The following is a 20,370-nucleotide window of genomic DNA, read 5'->3' as shown; positions in this document are numbered from 1 at the left end:
TAAGAGTACTTCACCAAATGCAAGAGACATTGACTTAGAAGATTCTACCAGGTTCAAAAAATTCCACTGCTGGTAACCACTGTTATGGTCATAAGTTGGGAGAACGCAACTGATTTGATTTACTGGGTTGGTTCCTCGCTATCCCAGTAGTGGGTGAGGTGGTCGCTTCACCAGAACAAAATGGTAGCACTATCACAAATTTCAAAATTCTAGCTGCCGACAGATAAGTGAAATTATAGCTATGTAATTACTTGGTAAGTTGCATACATAGTAAGCAAGGACATACTATATGAATACAAAATAAAATTACCAAAGCAAGAAGAACAAAATTCACATAAAACACTGCAAATTAATGAGCCAAGACACTTACATATAGCTGGTTGAACAAAAGCCTTTAAGGGGGCTGGCCGGCTAATGCCATTCTTTAAGGACAGGACTTTGATATTCATAACATTTAATAAGGTGACTTGGGACTCTCCAAACCGCATATTGATTTTCCCCTCTGACCTTCGGTTTTGTGACGCCAGGGCAATTATCCCGAAAATAACAATTTTTCAAATTCTATCTCCTCCCTTGATATTAAATATTAAGACCTGGGATTACTAGTCAAATCAGTTTTTTTCTAAAAGTCATTTTTTTGCTAGATATGAATTTTTCATTATGGTAAAAAAATAAACCCTATAAATTAGGAAAATAAAATTAAAAAGACGAAACAAAAATTGGAAAAAAGGGCTTCATTTGATTGTTCTGTAACGGTCTTTCTGAGTTATATACCAAATCCAATGTTATAGCTTTAAAACTAAGTGAGAAGATAGATTTTGAAGGTCAATAACTATAGTTTTTGAGTATGGCCGTTCAAAGTTTTTTCTTCGTATTTTTATAACGACAATGTTTTATAATAATGATTATTATGAAATGGTTTATATTTCTTTTCTGTGTATCAATAAACCAAAACTATTTTATTTATCATAATTTAATCATAAATGATGATCCCTTGCTCACATATCGTAGCTTGGGGCACTGCGTCAGGCAAGACGGGGCACTCCTTCCTACGCAACTCTCTCTCTCTCCTTCACTAACTCGGCTTATTACAGCGAATTTTCTTCTTCTGTATGTTACCTAGATGTTTTCCTAGTATTTTCCGTTTTGGCATGATGAAATTCTTGCCGAAACAAAAATAAACAAACGTAAATGCAAGAGAATGTCAAGAGGTGAAATTCGAAGTTGTACTCTCTTTTTACAAAGACAATGCTAATAAATCATGGTTATTATGAATTTCATATTCCTTTTTGGGTATTAATGAACCAAAACTATGTTATTTATCATAAATTAAGATCCCTTTGCTCATAGATCGTAGCCGGGGGGACAGTGTGACGTGTGCTTGAGGCAAGAAGGGCGCGTTTACTTACTTCGCAACCCTCCCCCTCTCTCTTCACTACTTACTCTAATATCACATATATTATGATATTCTGTAATCATATTAGAGCAAATTTTCTTCATCATTATGTTAGCAAGATGTTTTTCCTTGTCTTTTCCTCATTGGCATGATGAAATTCTTGCCCAAACATAGATAAGCATATGTAATAGCAAGCGAATGTCAGAGGTGAAACTCGAACGTGTGGTCTAACTTGAAGTCTGTGCTCCTACTGATCATGGTTGAACTTGATACTTCCCTCTGCGACCCACAGAATCTCTACAGATGCCATTTCTCACAATTTCTTTGACAATTATTATCAAAATTTACGATAACAGAAGAAATATTGCATTTACTTGTACGGATGAATGTTTTGGGCTTATTGAGTTATGTTTACTAATTACCCTGTAACTACAAAAGTAAGAGGAATTTTGACAAAATATTTTGTATACGTATTCTCAATTACCATATGAAGCTCCATGAATTTTTTCATGACTTTGGATTTTTCGCTCTATACCACCATATACATATAAGGGTTCCGGCCGGCCCCCTTAACACTGGTTTTCATTATAATATGTAAGAAAAGATAAACTAATTGCTACTGTTAAACAGTAAATCTGATTTCAGATTACAAGAAAAGTAAAAAAAAAGAGGAAAATTGAATGCTAATGAAGGAAGCTTTTTCCAAACAGCCAATACACAAACTGGGGGGTGGGGGTGGATTTTGATACACGTAATGAGAATTCTAACTACTATCTACCAATGGGTCAAGAGGATCTCTGCATAATTTTGAAGTGTCTGGTGACTTAGACAGCAAATGAGGGCTCTATATGATAAGTTAGTGCTGTGATCAAACAAAGTATTTATTGGACATGTACTTGCATTGAATGAACTTGTACATAATGCAAGCAACTAGTTTAAAGTTGCTTCTGGTCTATCCTATTACATTACTCTGCAACAAAAAAAACTAATCACAGTATATAACTGATGAGCATTACCTTACTTTATCTCTAGCAGTGAGAATAATATTAGGATCATTGATAAGTGTGAGAAGTGTGTGAGGTGCACAAAGCTCATTCACCACCCAAGCCCATTCTATGGCTCCATTGCAATCTTGATTCTCATGAAAGGATGTGGCATCTTCGATTGGTAAACCGAAAAGTGATGACACACTCTTCAAAGGCACAATGTCTTCCTGCAAAAGGAATATACTATATATGTACTACTTGATAGAAAGTGAGCAAATAGTGATCCAGTTAAGTATATCTTAGTTTTACCAGATCACTGAGCTGATTAACAGCTCTCCTAGGGCTGGCCCGAAGGATTAGATATTTTTATGTGACTAGGAACAAATTGGTTACCTAGCAACGGGACCTACAGCTTATTGTGGGATCTGAACCACATTGTATCGAGAAATCAATTTCTATCACCAGAAATAAATTCCTCTGGTTTCCGCGTTGGCCGAGCCGAGAATCGAACTTCCGACCACCAGGTTTGTAACTGAGTTCGAAATGCACTCGGCCAACGTGGAACTAATAGTGGTCCCAAAACATGTTTGTCAATACAGGCAGTCTTGGGTTATTGGAGGGTGTTCATTTCTGATGGCTTGATAGCTAAAATCACCAATATCAGTGATTTTCAGCGATTTTGGGGCTTATAAGCACCATAACTGGTTAATGGCACTTCTGTTCAATATGCATAGGCATCAATAACCAGAAATCAGCGCATTATGGTGCCAAAAATTGCCGGTTTACAGATCTAGACAAGTGCCATGGAACCACATTGCCAATAACCAAGTCCGCCGATAACTGGGGACTGCCTGTATTGTATTAATTATCCATTTTCTATGGTATTTGGAGTTGAATCTGAAGTGCGAAATGTAAGCTCCATATGAATAATCGTTTAAATACTAACTATTGACTAATCTTTCACTCAAGGATACATTGTTTGTTAGCATTGTTTGAAATTTAAGACATGCCTGTGCATAAAAGCTTAACCAAGGATTTAAATACTGAACCTCATAAAAAAACCTCTTTGACTAAGGCATAATACCCTATGCTTGATAATCATACTATTTGAAAAGTAAAAGAACACTGGACTTAAAATTAATAATGCCTCTTTGGGCATAACATTTTCCAATGTGGAGGAGTGCTTGTAGTACATTAATTTTCTGCTAATCCTAATTACTGCACACTAAACCAACAATGAAAAAAGGAAAACATATCCGGTTTCTAAATTCATATATGGTCAAAACAGATACATCAGCATATAAAATTTTATGAAAACAAGTGGCACTTTCATGAAACAGTAAGAATGTATGTACAACCTTTAAAAATACTGATCAAATCAATCATACAATACAGTTAGTAGTACCTCTTCTGCATGCAAAATACTTTAATAATGAAAAAAAGTCTGATCAACAATTTCAAGTAACACACCTCAGAACTCTCAATAATTCTGGACCAAAAGATATTAGCAAAACCCTTTGAAGCAGATGATGTTACGACAGCATAGGTAGAATTTATATGAGCTTGTGGCCGGATCTTCAAAAGCAGTGCTTCTTTCACTGCCGACTGTGCTGATCGCTTTCCTTTAAGTACTTTTACAGCTACACACTTTCCTTGAATCAAAACACCACTAACATTAAAGAATGCAAACTACGATATGCAGTGAATCATTACGAAAAACAAAACTAAATCATACCTTTAAAATGTCCAAGTTTAACGACTCCAAACCCACCTCGGTTGATAACACTTCCTACTGGCTTCAAAATTAGATTCCTGTAACCTAAAGTTGCTTCCCTTTTTAGTATATTGTTGCTAAAAGTATTACTGTTACCATAAAGTTCTGATCCAATGAGTCTTTTATGATGATGAAAGGAATGGCCATGCAGCTGCCATGACTGTGGGGTCAACGGCTGAGAGACAAAGCTACCAAGCTTGTCTTTTTTAAGTACTCTGCTGGGTTTGCACTTCAAGAGAAAATCGTCGTCTGTAAAACAGACACCAATTCATGCATTAAACCTCTGCGCATAAAGACTCTGAATAACTAATAATTAGTGCTAATTTTTGTTTTTATCATAAACATACTTATTGCTGAAAAATCAAAGCAGAGGAGCTAAAAGACTAAATATCAAGATAAATCAACAAGATATTCAGTTAAAACTGATCATAAAAAATAATAATAATTTTCAAGATAAAATTAATCATACTTAGATCCTTACCTATTGTTAAAGTTAGCTTTATCTGCACCACCACTAGGGGGGATCACATTTAAAAAAAAATAAACACAATAGGCTAACCCACTGGGATGTCTCAGTTTTGTAATCACCTGTTCCCATCAGATGGTGCTGAACGTTTACCGTCAGTTCAGATTTCTTCATGACCATCATACAATGTGGGGTGAGGCTGGTGGGTGGGATTGTTTTCATATAAACAGTAGATTAGTATCCAAAAAAATTATTTTCTGGGCTCAGCTCGTGTCGGCCTATGAAATATCCTTAAGTTCATTATTTCTAGGTAAAATTATCCTAAAATTACCAGAGAAAAAAATAAAATCAAGAAAATGTCAGTAAAACTGACTCGCTCACGTATAAAGAAGTGTCGGTATGGAAATAGGGGCGAGTGGGATCAATACCACGAGTCATTTACCATTTAGACCTTCCAACATAAAATCCCCACCTGAGAGAGCTGATACTAAAGGGTGATGCGACCGCTACTACTACTAACTACGACTACTGACGCCACGCGGAGGCAGCGCCCCTAGTTGGTCATCCTTAATTATTAGCGTCGTTCAACACTAGTTGTCTCTTTTTCACTCATGTTGTTTTCGCTTGGATTTATCTTTCTCTACGATGGAACGTGGCTGCAATCGCTTCGGCCGCTTCGGCTAAGTTAAGTGCCTCATAAGTAATAATTTTTGGTATTCCAGTCTTCCAGGGACCAGTATTTTCCGTTTTTTTAGGTCATATACGGTCTCCCGGTTGACTCGTGGCGGCCTTGTGCTGCCTCGTGTTGTTAAGATTTCCCGGTCTTCCATACTGGGACATCTTATGCTTATGGGCTCTATATTACGTTCATCGTTTTATTACATCGCATTTAGAGTTAGGACACAGCCCATCCCTTTTACCTTTTATCTCTTAGTTTGGTTATTTAGGGCTATACTGTGTTTTTCTGGCCCAGCATCCCAGCTCTTGCTCTTCATCGGCTACTGCTGGCTCCGAGTAGTCGACTGTTCTTCGGATCAGTTCGCCTCCTCCTGGGTTCTTCTTTCTCTTTTACTCAAGTGTCTCTTCTATCTTTTACGATGTATTTATTTATTATCATGTTATTTAGGGTGCTAGGCTAGCCTAAGTGCCTTGTGCCATGTGTTGGTACAGTCTGGTTCACGTGGCCCTCTGTGGTTGTGTTGCCATCGCGTCCTAGGCCACCTACGATCACGTGTCCCATTAGGCACCTTACCCTCCCCTTTCCCTTTCCCTCCCTACCGTGGTAGGGAGGGGTCTGGTGGATCTCCTTGGTTGTCATGACAACCACTGTAGCCTACCTCCCTCTCCCTCCGAGGGGGCCAGGAGTTCTATACCAGCTGGGGCTAGGGCGACCACTTGTCTCGGGTAACCGGGGTTACTGGCGGGTAGTAGTAGGGACGGGGGGGGGGGGGAGGCCACCCCCCTCTCTCTCTCGTCCGCCGTGTTCACGCCGGGATTCCCCCCCCCACCCTGTTTTCCCCATTCCCAACCCTTCCCCTACCTTAACGGACGGACCCCCCGCTGAAGCCGGGAGCCCCTTCGGTTATAGGTCCACCTGGCTCCGCCAGCGGGCGGGGTGGGTGAATTTAACTAGTGGGGTCTATATTGCTTGCCGACTATATCCTGGTTTTCGCTACCGGAGGAGAGCTCGCTCCTACCTGGGCACTCCTCTAGTAGACGGAAAGAGTTATACCTCATTCTATATGGATATACCCTTACTGATACGATGACTATTGGTTTTTAGTTTTATGTACTATCTCCGTCGTTCTCCGTCGTGGTTTCATGGCCCCTCACCACTCCTGGTTGGAACCTCTTTCCTGTCTCCGGCGTAAGCCTCAGACCCCACCAACCGCCTAGCTAACCACACGTATTGCAGCGGAGCACTAGTTAATCTAACTTACATGCTCCGGCATGCAGCGGAGTCCATGTTAGGCTGTAAGTGTGCACTCTGATACTACTCATGTATCTCTCCACTTACAGGCTACCAACTGCCAGGTTCCAGGTTGTAACGCTGTGTTGTATGACCCCTGCGCCCATGAAGAGTGTAGGACCCACGCCCCGTGTGCCACTACCCACAACGGGATGATTGTTTGGCACCCTGAGGCATGCACCATCTGCTATGACCTCGTGAGTCAGCTTTTTGGGTGGGGTAAGTTAACTCCTTGGACATTTTTCCTGTTATCAATGATTTCCACCCTTCAGTTTTAAGCTCCTTTAAACTGTATCTCCGCCGCTAGAAGCTTCATATCGCCTTCTCTTACAGGCTGCCGCCGTGAAAGAAGTCGCCCTAGCAACCCTGAAAGCTTGGGTAGGCGGCTTCGGGAAGAACGCCGCCAAGGGCCAGCCTTACGTGTTAGATAAGAAGCTGGCCATCCAGATCTTCCCCGGAGGCAAGGCGACGGGGTACGTGGACCCCATCTCGGCAGCCCCACTCATAGCTTCCATCGCAGAGGGGTGCACAGGAGCCGGTCCCAGATGTAGCTACCTGGACCTTAATCTTGAGCCTATGGCGGTAGGTGCGGAGGATTTGTTGGTTGAGGTAGGTGTGTCGGGCGCTCAAGGTCTACCCTTGTGCGCTCCTGGATCTTCTTCCCCTGTTCCTTCTTCTTCTTCTTTTCAAGGCTTCACGGGATCTGAGATCCCTTCTCGTTCACCCGCTCTCTCTGTACCCCCGAAGGTGAAGGGACAGAGAGAACAGAAGACCCTCCATAAGACGACTTCTAAGAAGTCGTCGTCTTCTTCGGCTAGGAAGTCTACGACATCCTACGCCGATGCGGTGAAAGCGAAGCCTAGCTCTTCCCATTCAAAGAGCTCAAGAAGCAAGGCTTCGGAAGGAGAAGGCCCGCGCTCCTGCCGAGCCAATGCCTTCTCCGGCATCTACCGGATCTACTCCGGTAACTCCTGTTGGGTGGCGGGACCTAGCTCTTTTGATCCCACCACTTTCTCAGCAGGAGTGTTGCAACAAGTGGGAGAGATGGTTGGCTCTCTCGGTACTAGGTTTGAGCAAATGTTTGCTCAACTGTCCAGTACGATCAACCAATCTGGTCAATCCATACAAGACCTCTCTAACCGAGTTAGGGAGCATGATGACCGCTTCGCTGGCCTCACTCAGGCCCCTCAGGCGAGCTCCCCTGTGGCAGGTACTGGTCTCCTACAGCTACCTCCTTATGAATCCCTACCAGCCTTCTCTATGGATAACCCCTGGAGGGTGGCAGCTTATGCCCCCTTCAAGGATGGCATGATTTCCATTCCGGAGTGTGGAACAAGAAGGATTGAGGACTTCGAGTTCTACCCTCCCGGACTGACTCAGCCTTTCATAGGGTATGCTAGGCTTACGGTAACTGCTCTCAATAGAGAGGATAAGATCTCTAAGAGACTGTGCTGTATATTAGGATCACGCACAGAGGGAATGGGTTCACTGCCTGGAGGATTGGGATTGTACCAATACCAAACTCCAGGCATTCAAGAGCCCCTTCACTATCTTCGCTACGGAGGAGGAGGCTTCTCTTCCATTCGCTACTAAGATAGTAGAAGCGACTCTTCAAGCAGTCCTGAAAGACGAGCCCATGCCACAGTTTGAGAGAGGCGGAATCAACATCTCTGCTCTTTCCGTCCTTCGGAGAATTGTGGGAGAACCTACCTGCCACTTTCTCAGTAGGTAAGCTGAAGCCAGACTGTGCGATGGATCAGTTTGGCGAGAAGCTCCCGAGACTGCCTGATAGCCTTATTCAGGCAGAATTCGATGCCCCGCACAAGATTTGGGAGATCTCTTAACTCCCTTATCATTACGGAGATGGCTGCCCTGTCCTATGCTACGGAACTGCTGTTTAAAAACACTGGCTAAATCCCAGCTCCAGTCGGTTCAAGCTGATGCCTTTGACTTCTTCTCAGCCAGAAGGAACTGCCGAAAGCATGTTTTGCAGGAGGCAACTATTGAGGCATGAGCCTAATAGACTTCTAGCTTCCAGCATGTGGGGTGCGGACCTCTTCCCAGAAGCCTCTGTGAATGAGGTGCATCACGAGGCTGCTAGGCTTAAACCAAGACCTTAAAAGCCAGATGGGGCATCTCTTCCAAGAGGAAGCAAGAGAGCGCCCCTGCTGCTGGTAAGAAATTAAAGAAAACTGGTAGGAGATTCCAACCCTATCAAAAACAGCAGCAACAACAACATTTCGTCCAAGCCGTCCCAGTTACACAACGGGACAAGCCTTCGACTTCTAGCAGACACAGCCCATTCTCCTGTTGTCTCCTCAGAATCAACCCTCGACCTCATACACCGTCTCGCAGCTTTCAACTCGATGTATGAAAGCCAGGCCTACCCAACCTTCAACAGGTTTTCTAGGGGGAAAGCAGAGCGAGAGGTCACTTTTTGCCAACGAGGCACAGGAGAGCTGCAAGAGCAAGCACTTCAGAGGAGGGGCGCGGCGGAGGTCAACCCGCTCAAACAACAGTGAGGCTCCCCAGGTAGGAGGGAGGCTGTTCTCTTCCGTCACAGGTGGGGGTTCAGCAAATGGGCACAGAGCATTGTGTCCAAAGGATTGGGTTTGGAGGGTTGGATCAAAGATCCTCCTCCAAACAAATCATCTATCAGATACCATCAAAGGAGTTGACAGATTATGCGGAGGAACTCCTTCAGAAAGGAGCTATTGCGAGAGTCAAGCATCTAAAATTTCAAGGTCGCTTGTTCAGCGTGCCAAAGAAAGGCTCAACAAAAAGAAGGGTAATCTTAGACTTGTCAAAGCTAAACTCTTTCATTCGTTTGCAACAAGTTCAAAATGCTCACCATCTCGCAGGTACGGAAGTGGGGCCGTCACAACCTCTATCGATCTTACAGACGCATACTATCATATCCCTATAGCCAGACACTTTCTGTCCATTCCTAGGCTTCAAACTAGGAAATCAGAAGTTCTCATTCAAAGTGATGCCCTTCTGGTCTGAACGTAGCCCCCAGGGTATTCACGAAAATAGCAGAAGTGGTAGTTCACAATTGAGAACACAAGGGATAATGGTACAGCGTACCTCGACGATTGGTTGATCTGGGCACCCAATGGTCGAGGATGCCTCAAAAAGCCAAGAAGAAGGTAGTACAATTTCTGGAACATCTGGGGTTCCAGATAAACAAAACGAAATCCAGACTCACTCCGGAGTATCGTTTTCAGTGGCTAGGAATCCAATGGGATTTATCCTCCCACAATCTGTCAATTCCAGTGGTCAAAAGGAAAAGAAATAGCCAAGTCTGTGAGGCAACTTCTCAAAAGCAAACAAGCTTCAAGGAGAAACCAGGAAAGAATCCTAGGTTCCCTTCAGTTTGCCTCAAGTGACAGACATCCTCCTGAAAGCAAGACAAAGATATAAATCGAGTTTTGGCGATCAAGAGCAAACGTCAAATCTCGGGACAAGTTGTCAGTAATTCCACAGATCCTTCGCAATCAGCTCCGTCCATGGACAAAAGTGAAGAATCTTGCCAAATTGGTACCCCTTCAATATCCCCTTCCGGTGTTAACCATTCACACAGATGCCTCCCTGTCCGGTTGGGGGGATATTCTCAATTCAAGCAAGTCCAGGGGACTTGGTCGTTCAATTCCGCCAGCTCCACATAAACGTTCTGGAGGCAATGGCAGTATTTCTTACTCTGAAGAGACTCCTTCCCCCAAAGAAGTCTCATCTAAGACTAGTTTTTGGACAGAGCAGTGGTAGTACATTGCATCAACAGAGGAGGGTCCATATCCAAACACGTGAATCATGTCATGATAGCCATCTTTGCTCTAGCAGACAAGCACAAATGGCATCTATCTGCCACTCATTTGGCAGGGGTAAGAATGTGATAGCGGACGCACTATCCCGTCAGTCCCTCTGGAGTCAGAATGGTCCCTGGATGGCAGGTCATTCAGTGGATATGCCAGAAGTCGCAGGTCTCCAGGTAGAATCTCTTCGCCTCACAAGCGAACCACAAGCTCCTTGCTATGTGGCCCCCAACCTGGACCCTCTGGCTTATGCCACAGACGCCCTGTCGTTGGACTGGAATCAATGGAAGAAAATCTACATTTTTTCCTCCAGTGAATCTTCTTTTGAAAGTTCTGAGCAAGCTGAGACTTTCAAGGGACTGGTAGCTCTGATCGCTCCAGATTGGACCAAAAAGCAACTGGTATCCTCTGCTTCTGGAATTGGGTCTCCGACCTCAACGGATTCCCAATCCCAAGCTGTTGCAATCAGTACAAATGAGGACTGTGTTCGCTTCCTCAGGAATCCTTCAGACCCTAACTTTTATGGACTTCATGAAGTTTGCGGCTAAAAAAGATGCTAACATTGATCCACAAAACATCCTCTTTCTGGAATCAGATAAAGAAAAGAGTCAACTATTAGACAATATGACTCAGCTGTTAAAAAGTTAGCATCCTTCCTGAAAGAATCAAACACTACAACCATGACAGTTAACTTAGCTATATCCTTTTTCAGATCCTTATTTGAAAAAGGTTTAGCAGCTAGCACAATTACTACTAATAAATCGGCTTTGAAGAAAATCTTTCAGTTGGGTTTTCAAATAGACTTAACGGAATCTTACTTTACATCTATTCCCAAAGCCTGTGCTAGACTTAGACCTTCTCAAAGGCCTACTTCAGTTTCATGGTTCTTAATGATGTCCTCAAACTACCTCAGATACTGACAACTCGTCTTGCACATTCATAATGCTACTTAGGAAGACGTTATTTTTGTTAAGCCTGGCTTCAGGAGCCAGAATTTCAGAACTGTCGGCTCTATCCAGAGATGCGGGTCATGTAGAATTTCTCCCCTCAGGAGAAGTTCTACTTTCCCCGGATCGCAGTTTTTTAGCTAAAAACGAGGATCCTCTTGCAAGGTGGGCCCCTTGGAAAGTTATCCCACTTCCGCAAGATCCTTCTCTTTGCCCAGTATCAACTTTAAGAGCCTTTCTATCTCGTACATCCTCTAGATCCTCAGGTCCTCTCTCTTTACGAGAGAAAAAGGTGGCACTTTATCAGTGAAATGGAATCAGACAACAGATCCTTTACTTCATTAAACAAGCCAACCCTGAATCATTTCCTAAAGCACATGATATCAGAGGAGTAAGCCACCTCAATTAATTATTTCCAACTATGAATTTTGAGGATCTTAAAAAGTAATACTGGATGGAAATCACCGACAGTCTTTAAACGTCATTACCTGAGTCCTTGGAATCTTTAAAATTTTCAGCAGTAGCAGCGGGAAACATTGTTTCTCCTGATACTGCACAGTAGTTGTAGTATAGATCCAGGTCTCCTTTCTACCTACCTCGTCCAACATGCCTCACCCTATTGCCATGCTCTTCGTGATACTCTAGCCTTAGCCGCTAGGATCGTATTGGTGGAATGCCCCTTATTTTTATGCTAGGGGCATCCACATTGTGTACATATAATGTACTTCAGTGTTTCTACCCTTATTTTTATGCTAGGGTAGAACACAATGAGTTTGTATATTTTGTAAATATTTAAATTAGTGAATCATTGTATATTGTTCTATTTACCATTACACTATTATGTACCACCATTTCTAGTATAAGCTAATTTTAAGTACTTTATGTTAATATGATATGGTTATCCTACCATTATTTAGTATAAGCTAGTTTTAAGTACTTTTGTTAGTATACTGTAATGAGTCTTGATTCACTTATATTATATCAGTCTTTTACTATTTGGTTTCATTTGTCCTTTTATTCCATCTTGTCTGTTTCTCTGGTACTATTTCATAGGCCGACACGAGCTGAGCCCAGAAAAGGGATTTTGACGTAGGAAAAATCTATTTCTGGGTGATTGGCTCGTGTCGCCCTATGAAACCCACCCTGTTTCTTTTTAACCCACCCTGCAGACAACCAATGACATTCATATGTTTAAGGATGACCGCTAGGGGCGCTGCTCTCCGCGTGGCGTCAGTAGTAGTAGTAGTAGCGGTCACATCACCCTTTAGTATCAGCTCTCTCAGGTAGGGATTTTATGTTGGAAGGTCTAAATGGTAAATGACTCGTGTAGTGATCCCACTCGCCCCTATTTCCATACCGACACTTCTTTTATAGAGTGAGCGAGTCAGTTTTACTGACATTTTCTTGATTTTATTTTTTTCTCTGGTAATTTTAGGATAATTTTACCTAGAAATAATGAACTTAAGGATATTTCATAGGGCGACACGAGCCAATCACCCAGAAATAGATTTTTCCTACGTCAAAATCCCTTTTTTATTGTGGAAATGTCAGGTTTTTAACAGTAGTACATAACTTGGATTTTTCTAACTATACAAACCTGAGGTCTTTACATAGGAATATGCTCAGCACAGCTGGAAATGGTTGTTTAATTTTTAAACAAGGTGGTTAGGGAGTTAACTCCTGGATACCAGGTGGGAGTCCTGCCCATCCAATCAAAAGCAGCATTCCTTTGCCTTTTGGCCCAGACTAAGGGGTGGCATGAGGTGGGGCCTAAAACTGTAAAGACCTCAAGGTTTTGCTCACCTACTATTTGTGGATTTTTCCATGACATATACAGCACACACATTATTCATGGAAAATTAGCCTATTAGCAGTATTTTTCATAGAGAAATTAACTAATTGCCATACTTTCATAATTTTCATGACTAAAGCATTTTTTGTTATAAGACTATCAAAATACTCAGCTATAAGCATTTTAGTGACTCTTTTGGTGCTTGAACTATCAAAATGGGCAGTTATAAGCGATTTTAAAAGGGTTCCAAGGTATTCACAGATTTTAGTTATTTGTGGGGGGTCATGGTTGACATCCCCATGAATACTGGGTCGAACTGTATTTACGATAAATACAAATTACAGTAGTACCTCGAGATACGAATTAATCAGTTCCGAGGCGCCCCTTCGTATCATGAGTTTTTTTCGTATCTTTGGACCACATTTTACATGTAATGGCTAATCCGTTGCAAGCCCTCCAAAAACACCCCAGTAAATTTCATAATAAAGCTAAATTGACCTATAAACAATGAAATTCTACAACAATTTGGACCTATCAATACGAAACTTAATAATTAAAATGCAAAACCTCTAAATAAAGTGTATATTAGTGTACAAGAAATATTATTACTATAACGTAAAATGTGGAAGCTTACCTTTCGAGTGAGGCTATCTCCGAAAGTGGCGGCAGAGGAGGAGGAGGACAAACGGCAGATACGTACACTCAACTTTACGAAACACATAAAAAATGTCAGAAAAACAAACTAAACTTTACAAAACACATTTAACAAAACTGTAACACTTAACTTTACAAAAAAACTTAAAATAAATTTATTTTGTTCTTTTTTGATTTTTAAATTTCTTTTTACTTTTTTATACTTTACGTAATTTCAATTTCTTCACCACCGAATGGATGCCATCCGTTTACAGAATTCGAACCACCCATGAGAAGCCTTGAACTCTGGGGTTGCCGTTGATGTCCCCTCTCCGCCGTCGTCTTTCGGTTTGGGTTAATAAATCGCCGAAAATAGCGCTGGTCTTCTGGCAGATTGCCATCTCGGTTATCATATCACCATCGATTTCTTTGTCCTCGATCCATACAAGCAGCAGCCTTTCCATTTCATTATGCACATGGCTCCTCTTGTTGGACAAAATAGTCACGCCCTTGAAGGTGTAGCTGCTTTGATGGCTTCCTTCTGCTTAAGGATGGGTGCCTATCGTCGACGGATTTCGGCCGTATTCCTTAGCGGTCACACTCAACCGCAACCAGCTTCATATTTTTTTTATTATCTCCATTTTTGTCTCCATAGAAAGCATTCTCTTCTTTCTGTGAACTTCAGCAACTTTCTTTGGACCCATGACTAATATGTATGTACTGTACGTAATTACGTTACGTATGTAGTACGTATACTAATTAGGTTCTCACAACAAGATAAAGTAGCACAACGAATCACTAACAAATTTACGATACTAAACGAAATCGTTGGACCGAACAAATGCCGCATGCGTAGGATAAAGCTTCGGTGCAAAGTGGCCGAGCGAAGGTACACCAGCACGTAAGATGCATGATGTGGGAGGGATGCTGTCTAATAGGAGAGGATCTCATGGCTTGGCTAGCATCAGGAACCAATGGGAGAGCAAGAGGATGGTGGCGAGTCTACTAGAACTAAGAAATGGCGGGCGCGGCGCGGCGCGAGTTTCAAAATTGTTATTGTTGGCGAATCTCGGACTTTCAGAAGCCTTTCGTATCTTGAAAACTTTTCGTATGTAGAGCAGTAAAAATTTTTCGTGTCAGCTTTCGTATCTCGAGTTTTTCGTAAGTTGAGCCTTTCGTATCTCGAGGTACCACTGTACTTAAAAAAATTAAAAAATTTGTCATTTGTTTCTATGCAATATACAAACCATCAGTCTTTACATAGGAAGACTTACTTCTTGGTGGAATGGATCCGAGTTAAGCTTTTGAACTGACTGGTAGTTTGCTGCGCCTGGGTCTTCTTCCCAGCCAAGTAGATCAAGGAAGAGAAGCATGCCTCTGACATGCTGAACGGAGTATGGGAACTGCATCTTCAGCAGTCAGACCTCTGGGCCTTTTCAAATGAATGGATGTTAAAACAACATTAGTATTAAAAAAAAGGGGCTAGGTTGAACCTTGAATGTCAAGAAACAGTAAAGCAATGTAGTACAGGTAGTGCTCGAGTTACGATAATCCATTTTATGATAATCCGATGTTACGATGGGGTTAGCAATTAATACTATTAAAAAAAAAAAAAAAAAAGTATTTTTAAATTTCGCGCACAGCGAGCGCTGGCAGCAGCGTACTACGCTGTACGATATGTTGGCCCGAGAGCGAGAGGCTGGCGTAGGTACAGCGGCAATGAGTTCGACCGTCACTTGCGCTCGTTTTGAACCAAGTAACATTAGGTCAGTGTTCGTTTGTGATTTTTGAGTTTTTTTTTCAAGTACCGAAAATTAAAACAAAAACTATGTCTGCCAAACAACCAAATAGGTGTCCTGCTGGTAGTGCAAAAAAGAGAGGCAATCCATCACTTTGGAGCAGAAATTGAAAATAATAAACCAGCGTGAAGCGGGAAAGGCAGGCGTCATGGTTATCGCATGTGACGAACGTTATCGCAATCGAACGGTATCCACCATCCTCAAGGACAAGAAACGCGTAATGGATGCTGTAAAGGCATCTGCTTCAGTTCATTCAACGGTTATATCAAAGAAGATATAGGGCCTTTGGAAGAAATGGAGCAGTTACTGTCACGTGGATGGAGGATCAAATACAAAGCGTATGCTTTTTGAAGAACTGAAGAAGAATTATGATGATAACCACAACAAAAGTTTTGCAGCAAGTGCTGGATGGTTTCGTCGTTTCAAGAACCGCCATAATTTTCACAGTGAAAATTAGCAGTGAAGCAGCCAAGTGCTGATGCCGACGGAGCCGCTAAATTTAAGGATGTTTTACACGAGATCGTCGTTAATGAAGGCTACTTGCCAGAGCAAATCTTTAATGTTGACGAAACCGGACTTTATTGGAAACGTATGCCACAACGGTCCTACATCCACAAAGAAGCAACGGCGATGCCCGGGTTTAAGGCATACAAGGAACGATTGACTCTTCTGCTTAGGGGAAATGTGGCTGGGTATAAACTTAAGCCCTTTATGATTTTATCACTCAGAAAATCCAAGGGCTTTAAAAAACATAGACAAGCATACACTTCCTGTGCATTACCGTCATAATAAAAAAGCTTGGATGACTGCAATATTGTTCGAGGACTGGTTCGTTCATGCTTCATTCCGGAAGTGAAAGATCATTGTAGGAAAAATAACATCCCCTTCAAAATTCTTCTGATTCTCGACAATGCTCATGGCCACCCTCAGCACATCGGAGATATTAACGAGAATGTAAAAGTTGTGTTTCTGCCACCAAACACAACTTCTCTCATACACCCATGGATCAGGGTGCTGTGGCTACGTTCAAGGCGTATTATCTTTCGGAACACGTTTGCGCATGGCTGTTCAGGCTACGGATAACGAGGAGAAAGATCTCAGAACTTTCTGGAAAGAATTTAGTGTTCTTAACTCCATTATGAACATTGGAAGGGCGTGGAAGGAGGTAAAGAAAGTGTGTATGAATGGGGTCTGGAAAAATCTGCTGAAAGTGTATGTGAACTCGTTTAAAGGTTTCGATCAGAATGATGAAGAAGTGGAAATCAATAAAAAGATCTTGATATTCTTGGGAAAAGTTTAGATTTAGAAATTGACGAGGAAGATATCCAAGAACTTATAGATGTGCAAGATGTAGAGCTAACGGCAGAGGATTTAATTGCACTTGCAGAAGAGAAAAAAAAAGCAGAAGAGGAAGAAGAAATAAAGAGCCGGAGCGAACGTTTTACGACTAAAAAACTGGCAGAGGCGTTTGCTTTATTTGATCAAGGACTGAAACTTTTAAGTGAAATGGATGGGGACGAGGAACGGTTTGCCAAAGTTCAGAGGGCTCATCAAGACAGTGTTGCATGTTACCGATTAATTTATGAAGAACGAAAAAACGCACTGTGCAACCTACAATGGATTTTTTTCTTCAAGAGAACGACTCCAGTGCATTCCGCTTCCCCCAGCCCTACCCCTCACTTGAGACTCGATCCTGTACGTCTCGGAACATTTGTTGTTTCCTCGAGACACTTGAACTAACAGAAGAAGAAATTCTATCTGAGGAAGAGCGAATTGATGATCCTGCTGCTTTATCATCATCCTCCTCTTCTGATCTTTAGTTATAGTAGCCATGAACAGCCTGACAACCGATCACGTATGCCGACAACGACCGAATCTTGATGAGTACCCTTTACGCTACAGTCTGATCCTTGTTCTTATTATTAAATTTCTTTTTATACTTAATTATAATCTGCATTGAACCACCCGAATTAGCTGATATTAATAATTACTATACCATATATGTATAGGTATACTGTGTAGTGTAGGCTAATCTTCCATATATGTGTATATAGCCTAGCCTATATGGTACTGATTAACTTGTGTAGGCTAGGCTATATCCGAGATACGATTTTCTCAACTTACGATGGGTTTTTCGGAGAATACCTGAGGTTTGATTTATTGTCAGGTACTCTCTCCCTTGTCAGAGAGAGGATTGCTTCTATACTATACCTAAAATTAGATAGAATAGAATGGGTATTCAATGTGACATTCACCTGCATTGACGCCAGTTCCAGCATGTGACGGCCTAGGTACTTATCCTCTGCCTGCAGGGAGAGGAAGGTTGAGGGAAAGAAGAGGGAGTCCCAGTCCAGTCACTCACATTATGTACACTCTCTTCCACAACCATACACCCCTGGGTGAGATGCTCTTTGTCCTCTTAGAGGAGCCAAGTACGTCTTGCTACTCACTTGTTGAGCAACCACCAAAGGACCACCCAAAAAGAGTCCTGGACTTGTGGGCAATGTCCCGAAGTGAGGGAGTTGAAGGTGGTCTGGTGCGACCACACCCTTGCCTTCAGTACCTGAGGAAACAACAGACTCTTCCTAAATTCGAGGGACAGAGCAATACCTCTGACTTCGTGGGCCTTTGCCTGGAATGGACTGGTGTTCTCCTCGCTTGAAGCAGAGCAAGCTAGTTTGATCCCCTCACAAAGCCAGAAAGAGAACAGTGTTCTTTGACACCTCTTTCTTGGTTGAGCCAATACTAAGAAAGATTCATCCACTCTCGGGCCTGGGATGTCTAGTCCTCTTGACGCAGTACTACAGCACCCTAACTGAACAGAGTAGCATCTTGTCTGGATCATTGGCAATAAAGTCCTCTAGTATGGGGATCATGATGGACTCGAATTGGGCAACAGGAACTGACGGATTCTGAGTCTTTGCTATGAAATCTAGGATGAAATTGAGTATAACTGATCCTCATCTCCTGTGTTTCGCATCAAAAGGAAAGACCATCAAGTTTACCTACTCTCTTCGCTGATGCCAGAGCAAGCAAGAAGATGTCTAGATGGTCAGATCCCTGTCTGAAGACTATCGTAGAGGCTCATATGGTACATGAGTCAGGCTCCCTCGCCTCAGAACAAGAGTCACAAAATCCCACTCAGGAGGGCCCAAGTTCCTGAAGGGCAAGGGCCGGCCTTTTGAAGCTCTTCATCAGGGAAATCTCCAGTGATGAGATATCTACACCTTTCAAGTGTAAGACTAGGCTAGGCCCAGGGTAGCCATAAGCCATTTACAGCTCATACAGAGAGGAGCTTCTCTCAGCAAAGAAAGACGAGGAAGTCTGCTACCTGATGAAAAGTAGCTCTGACCAGAGGGAGACCCCATCTACAACAACAATAACAGAAGACGTCCCATTCCCCTGGTACACAGCTGCAGAGGACTGTTGCAGGTATCCAGACATCCCTGCTGCTGTGCGGCAAGAAAATACTCTCAGCTTGCACGAGATGCTGGATAGTCTCCAGCCGGCAGTGAAAGACACTTCACTGACTGGTGGTAGCATCCTACATGTATTTAAATCAGAAGGCTGTGCCGGGAGGGGGGGGGGGGGGGGGGGGGGGGTACTCTACGTGCCTTGTGGCAGACACCTTGAGGATCAGGACAGGTGGTGGGAATGGAGTGGTCATTACTCAATTTGAGTGGCCACAGACCCCTCAGGTTGCGGCTGGAGCCTACATTTGATCTGTTTGCAACATCAAGGAACTAAAGTTTACCCCTTTATTGCTCTCCAGTCCCTGATAAAAATGCTGTCATGTAGATGCCTTCCAACATCACTGTGACAACCTAGACATTTATGTATTCCCTCCTTTCAGCCAAATCAGGAGAGTGATCAACAGGTGCTTCACTCCACAAAGGGCTTCGGGTAATATTAGTAGGCCCCAATGTGGCCTCAAGCAGAATGGTACACGGATCTACTACATCTTCTCATAGACATCCCAAGACTTCTACCGGTAACTCTAGGGTCACTTCAACTTCACGGCTGGAGGCTATCAAGTAACTCCTTGGAAAGAAGGGCTTTTCTATAAAAGTTGCAACAGTTATCGCCAGCTCAGTTTGAGAACAATCCCTCAATCTTTACAAAGGAAAATTGTGAGAGTCTTCCTGGGTTGGTGCAGTAAGACGGATTTTACATCCCTCAAGACTAGTACTGTCAAGAACGTAGCGAATTTCTTCTCTTTGCTAAGAAATGAGAAAAACCTATTAGTTACAGCTGTGAAAGGTTATGGGTCTGCTCTTTCAAAGGTTTTTAGAGCAAGATATATAGACCTCTTATTGTCTTGGGAGATTTCAGATAAGATGAAGAATTTTGAGAAACATTGCCTTCCTCGAAGTTTGAAACCTCCTGATTGGGAAATCACCAAGATGTTAACATCTTTAACTAAATGTCCTTATGAGCCCATTAGAACTGCCTCAGATTCTATTCCCTCTCTTAAGGACTTCGTGGATGATGACCAAGAGATGCTCCTATGTCTGGTGCATGCTGTAAGGACCTACTTAAAGTGTATGGCTATCCTTAGACCTACACAATGCAGACTTTTCATAAGCACAGGTCATGCTAAGAAGGAGATTTCAAGGAACACAATCTCTTTCTGGCTAAGGGGAGTCATTAGAAGAGTTTACTTCTCTTACGAGAATGTTTCTACAACCCCTGTATAGATTACAGCTCATGACGTCTGGTGTATTGGCCCTTCGGTGGCATTTAAGAAGAATTATGTGGTTCACTAAATCCTACGAACTGGGGTTTGGAACAGACAA

The 20,370-nt window shown here is 42.6% G+C and overlaps 2 protein-coding genes across 4 annotated transcripts in view; both read right to left on the bottom strand.

Annotated features, from left to right (window-relative positions):
* Positions 1–20,370, bottom strand: part of LOC135219892 (uncharacterized) — a 173,183-nt gene that overhangs the window by 28,484 nt on the left and 124,329 nt on the right. The window lies entirely within an intron of this gene.
* LOC135220068 (uncharacterized) overlaps positions 1–20,370 on the bottom strand; it is a 52,537-nt gene that overhangs the window by 14,009 nt on the left and 18,158 nt on the right. The window contains exons 3-5 of the mRNA XM_064257393.1: positions 4,118–4,405; positions 3,853–4,034; positions 2,413–2,609 (exon numbers count right to left, since the gene is read on the bottom strand). Coding sequence (XP_064113463.1) covers positions 2,413–2,609; positions 3,853–4,034; positions 4,118–4,405 — 667 coding nt within the window. The remainder of the gene's footprint in view (positions 1–2,412; positions 2,610–3,852; positions 4,035–4,117; positions 4,406–20,370) is intronic.

This window comes from Macrobrachium nipponense, chromosome 1, assembly GCF_015104395.2.
Source record: "Macrobrachium nipponense isolate FS-2020 chromosome 1, ASM1510439v2, whole genome shotgun sequence".
Lineage (NCBI taxonomy): Eukaryota > Metazoa > Arthropoda > Malacostraca > Decapoda > Palaemonidae > Macrobrachium > Macrobrachium nipponense.
The sequence above is the reverse complement of the archived record's forward strand: the minus strand, read 5'-3'. Positions and strand labels throughout refer to the sequence as shown.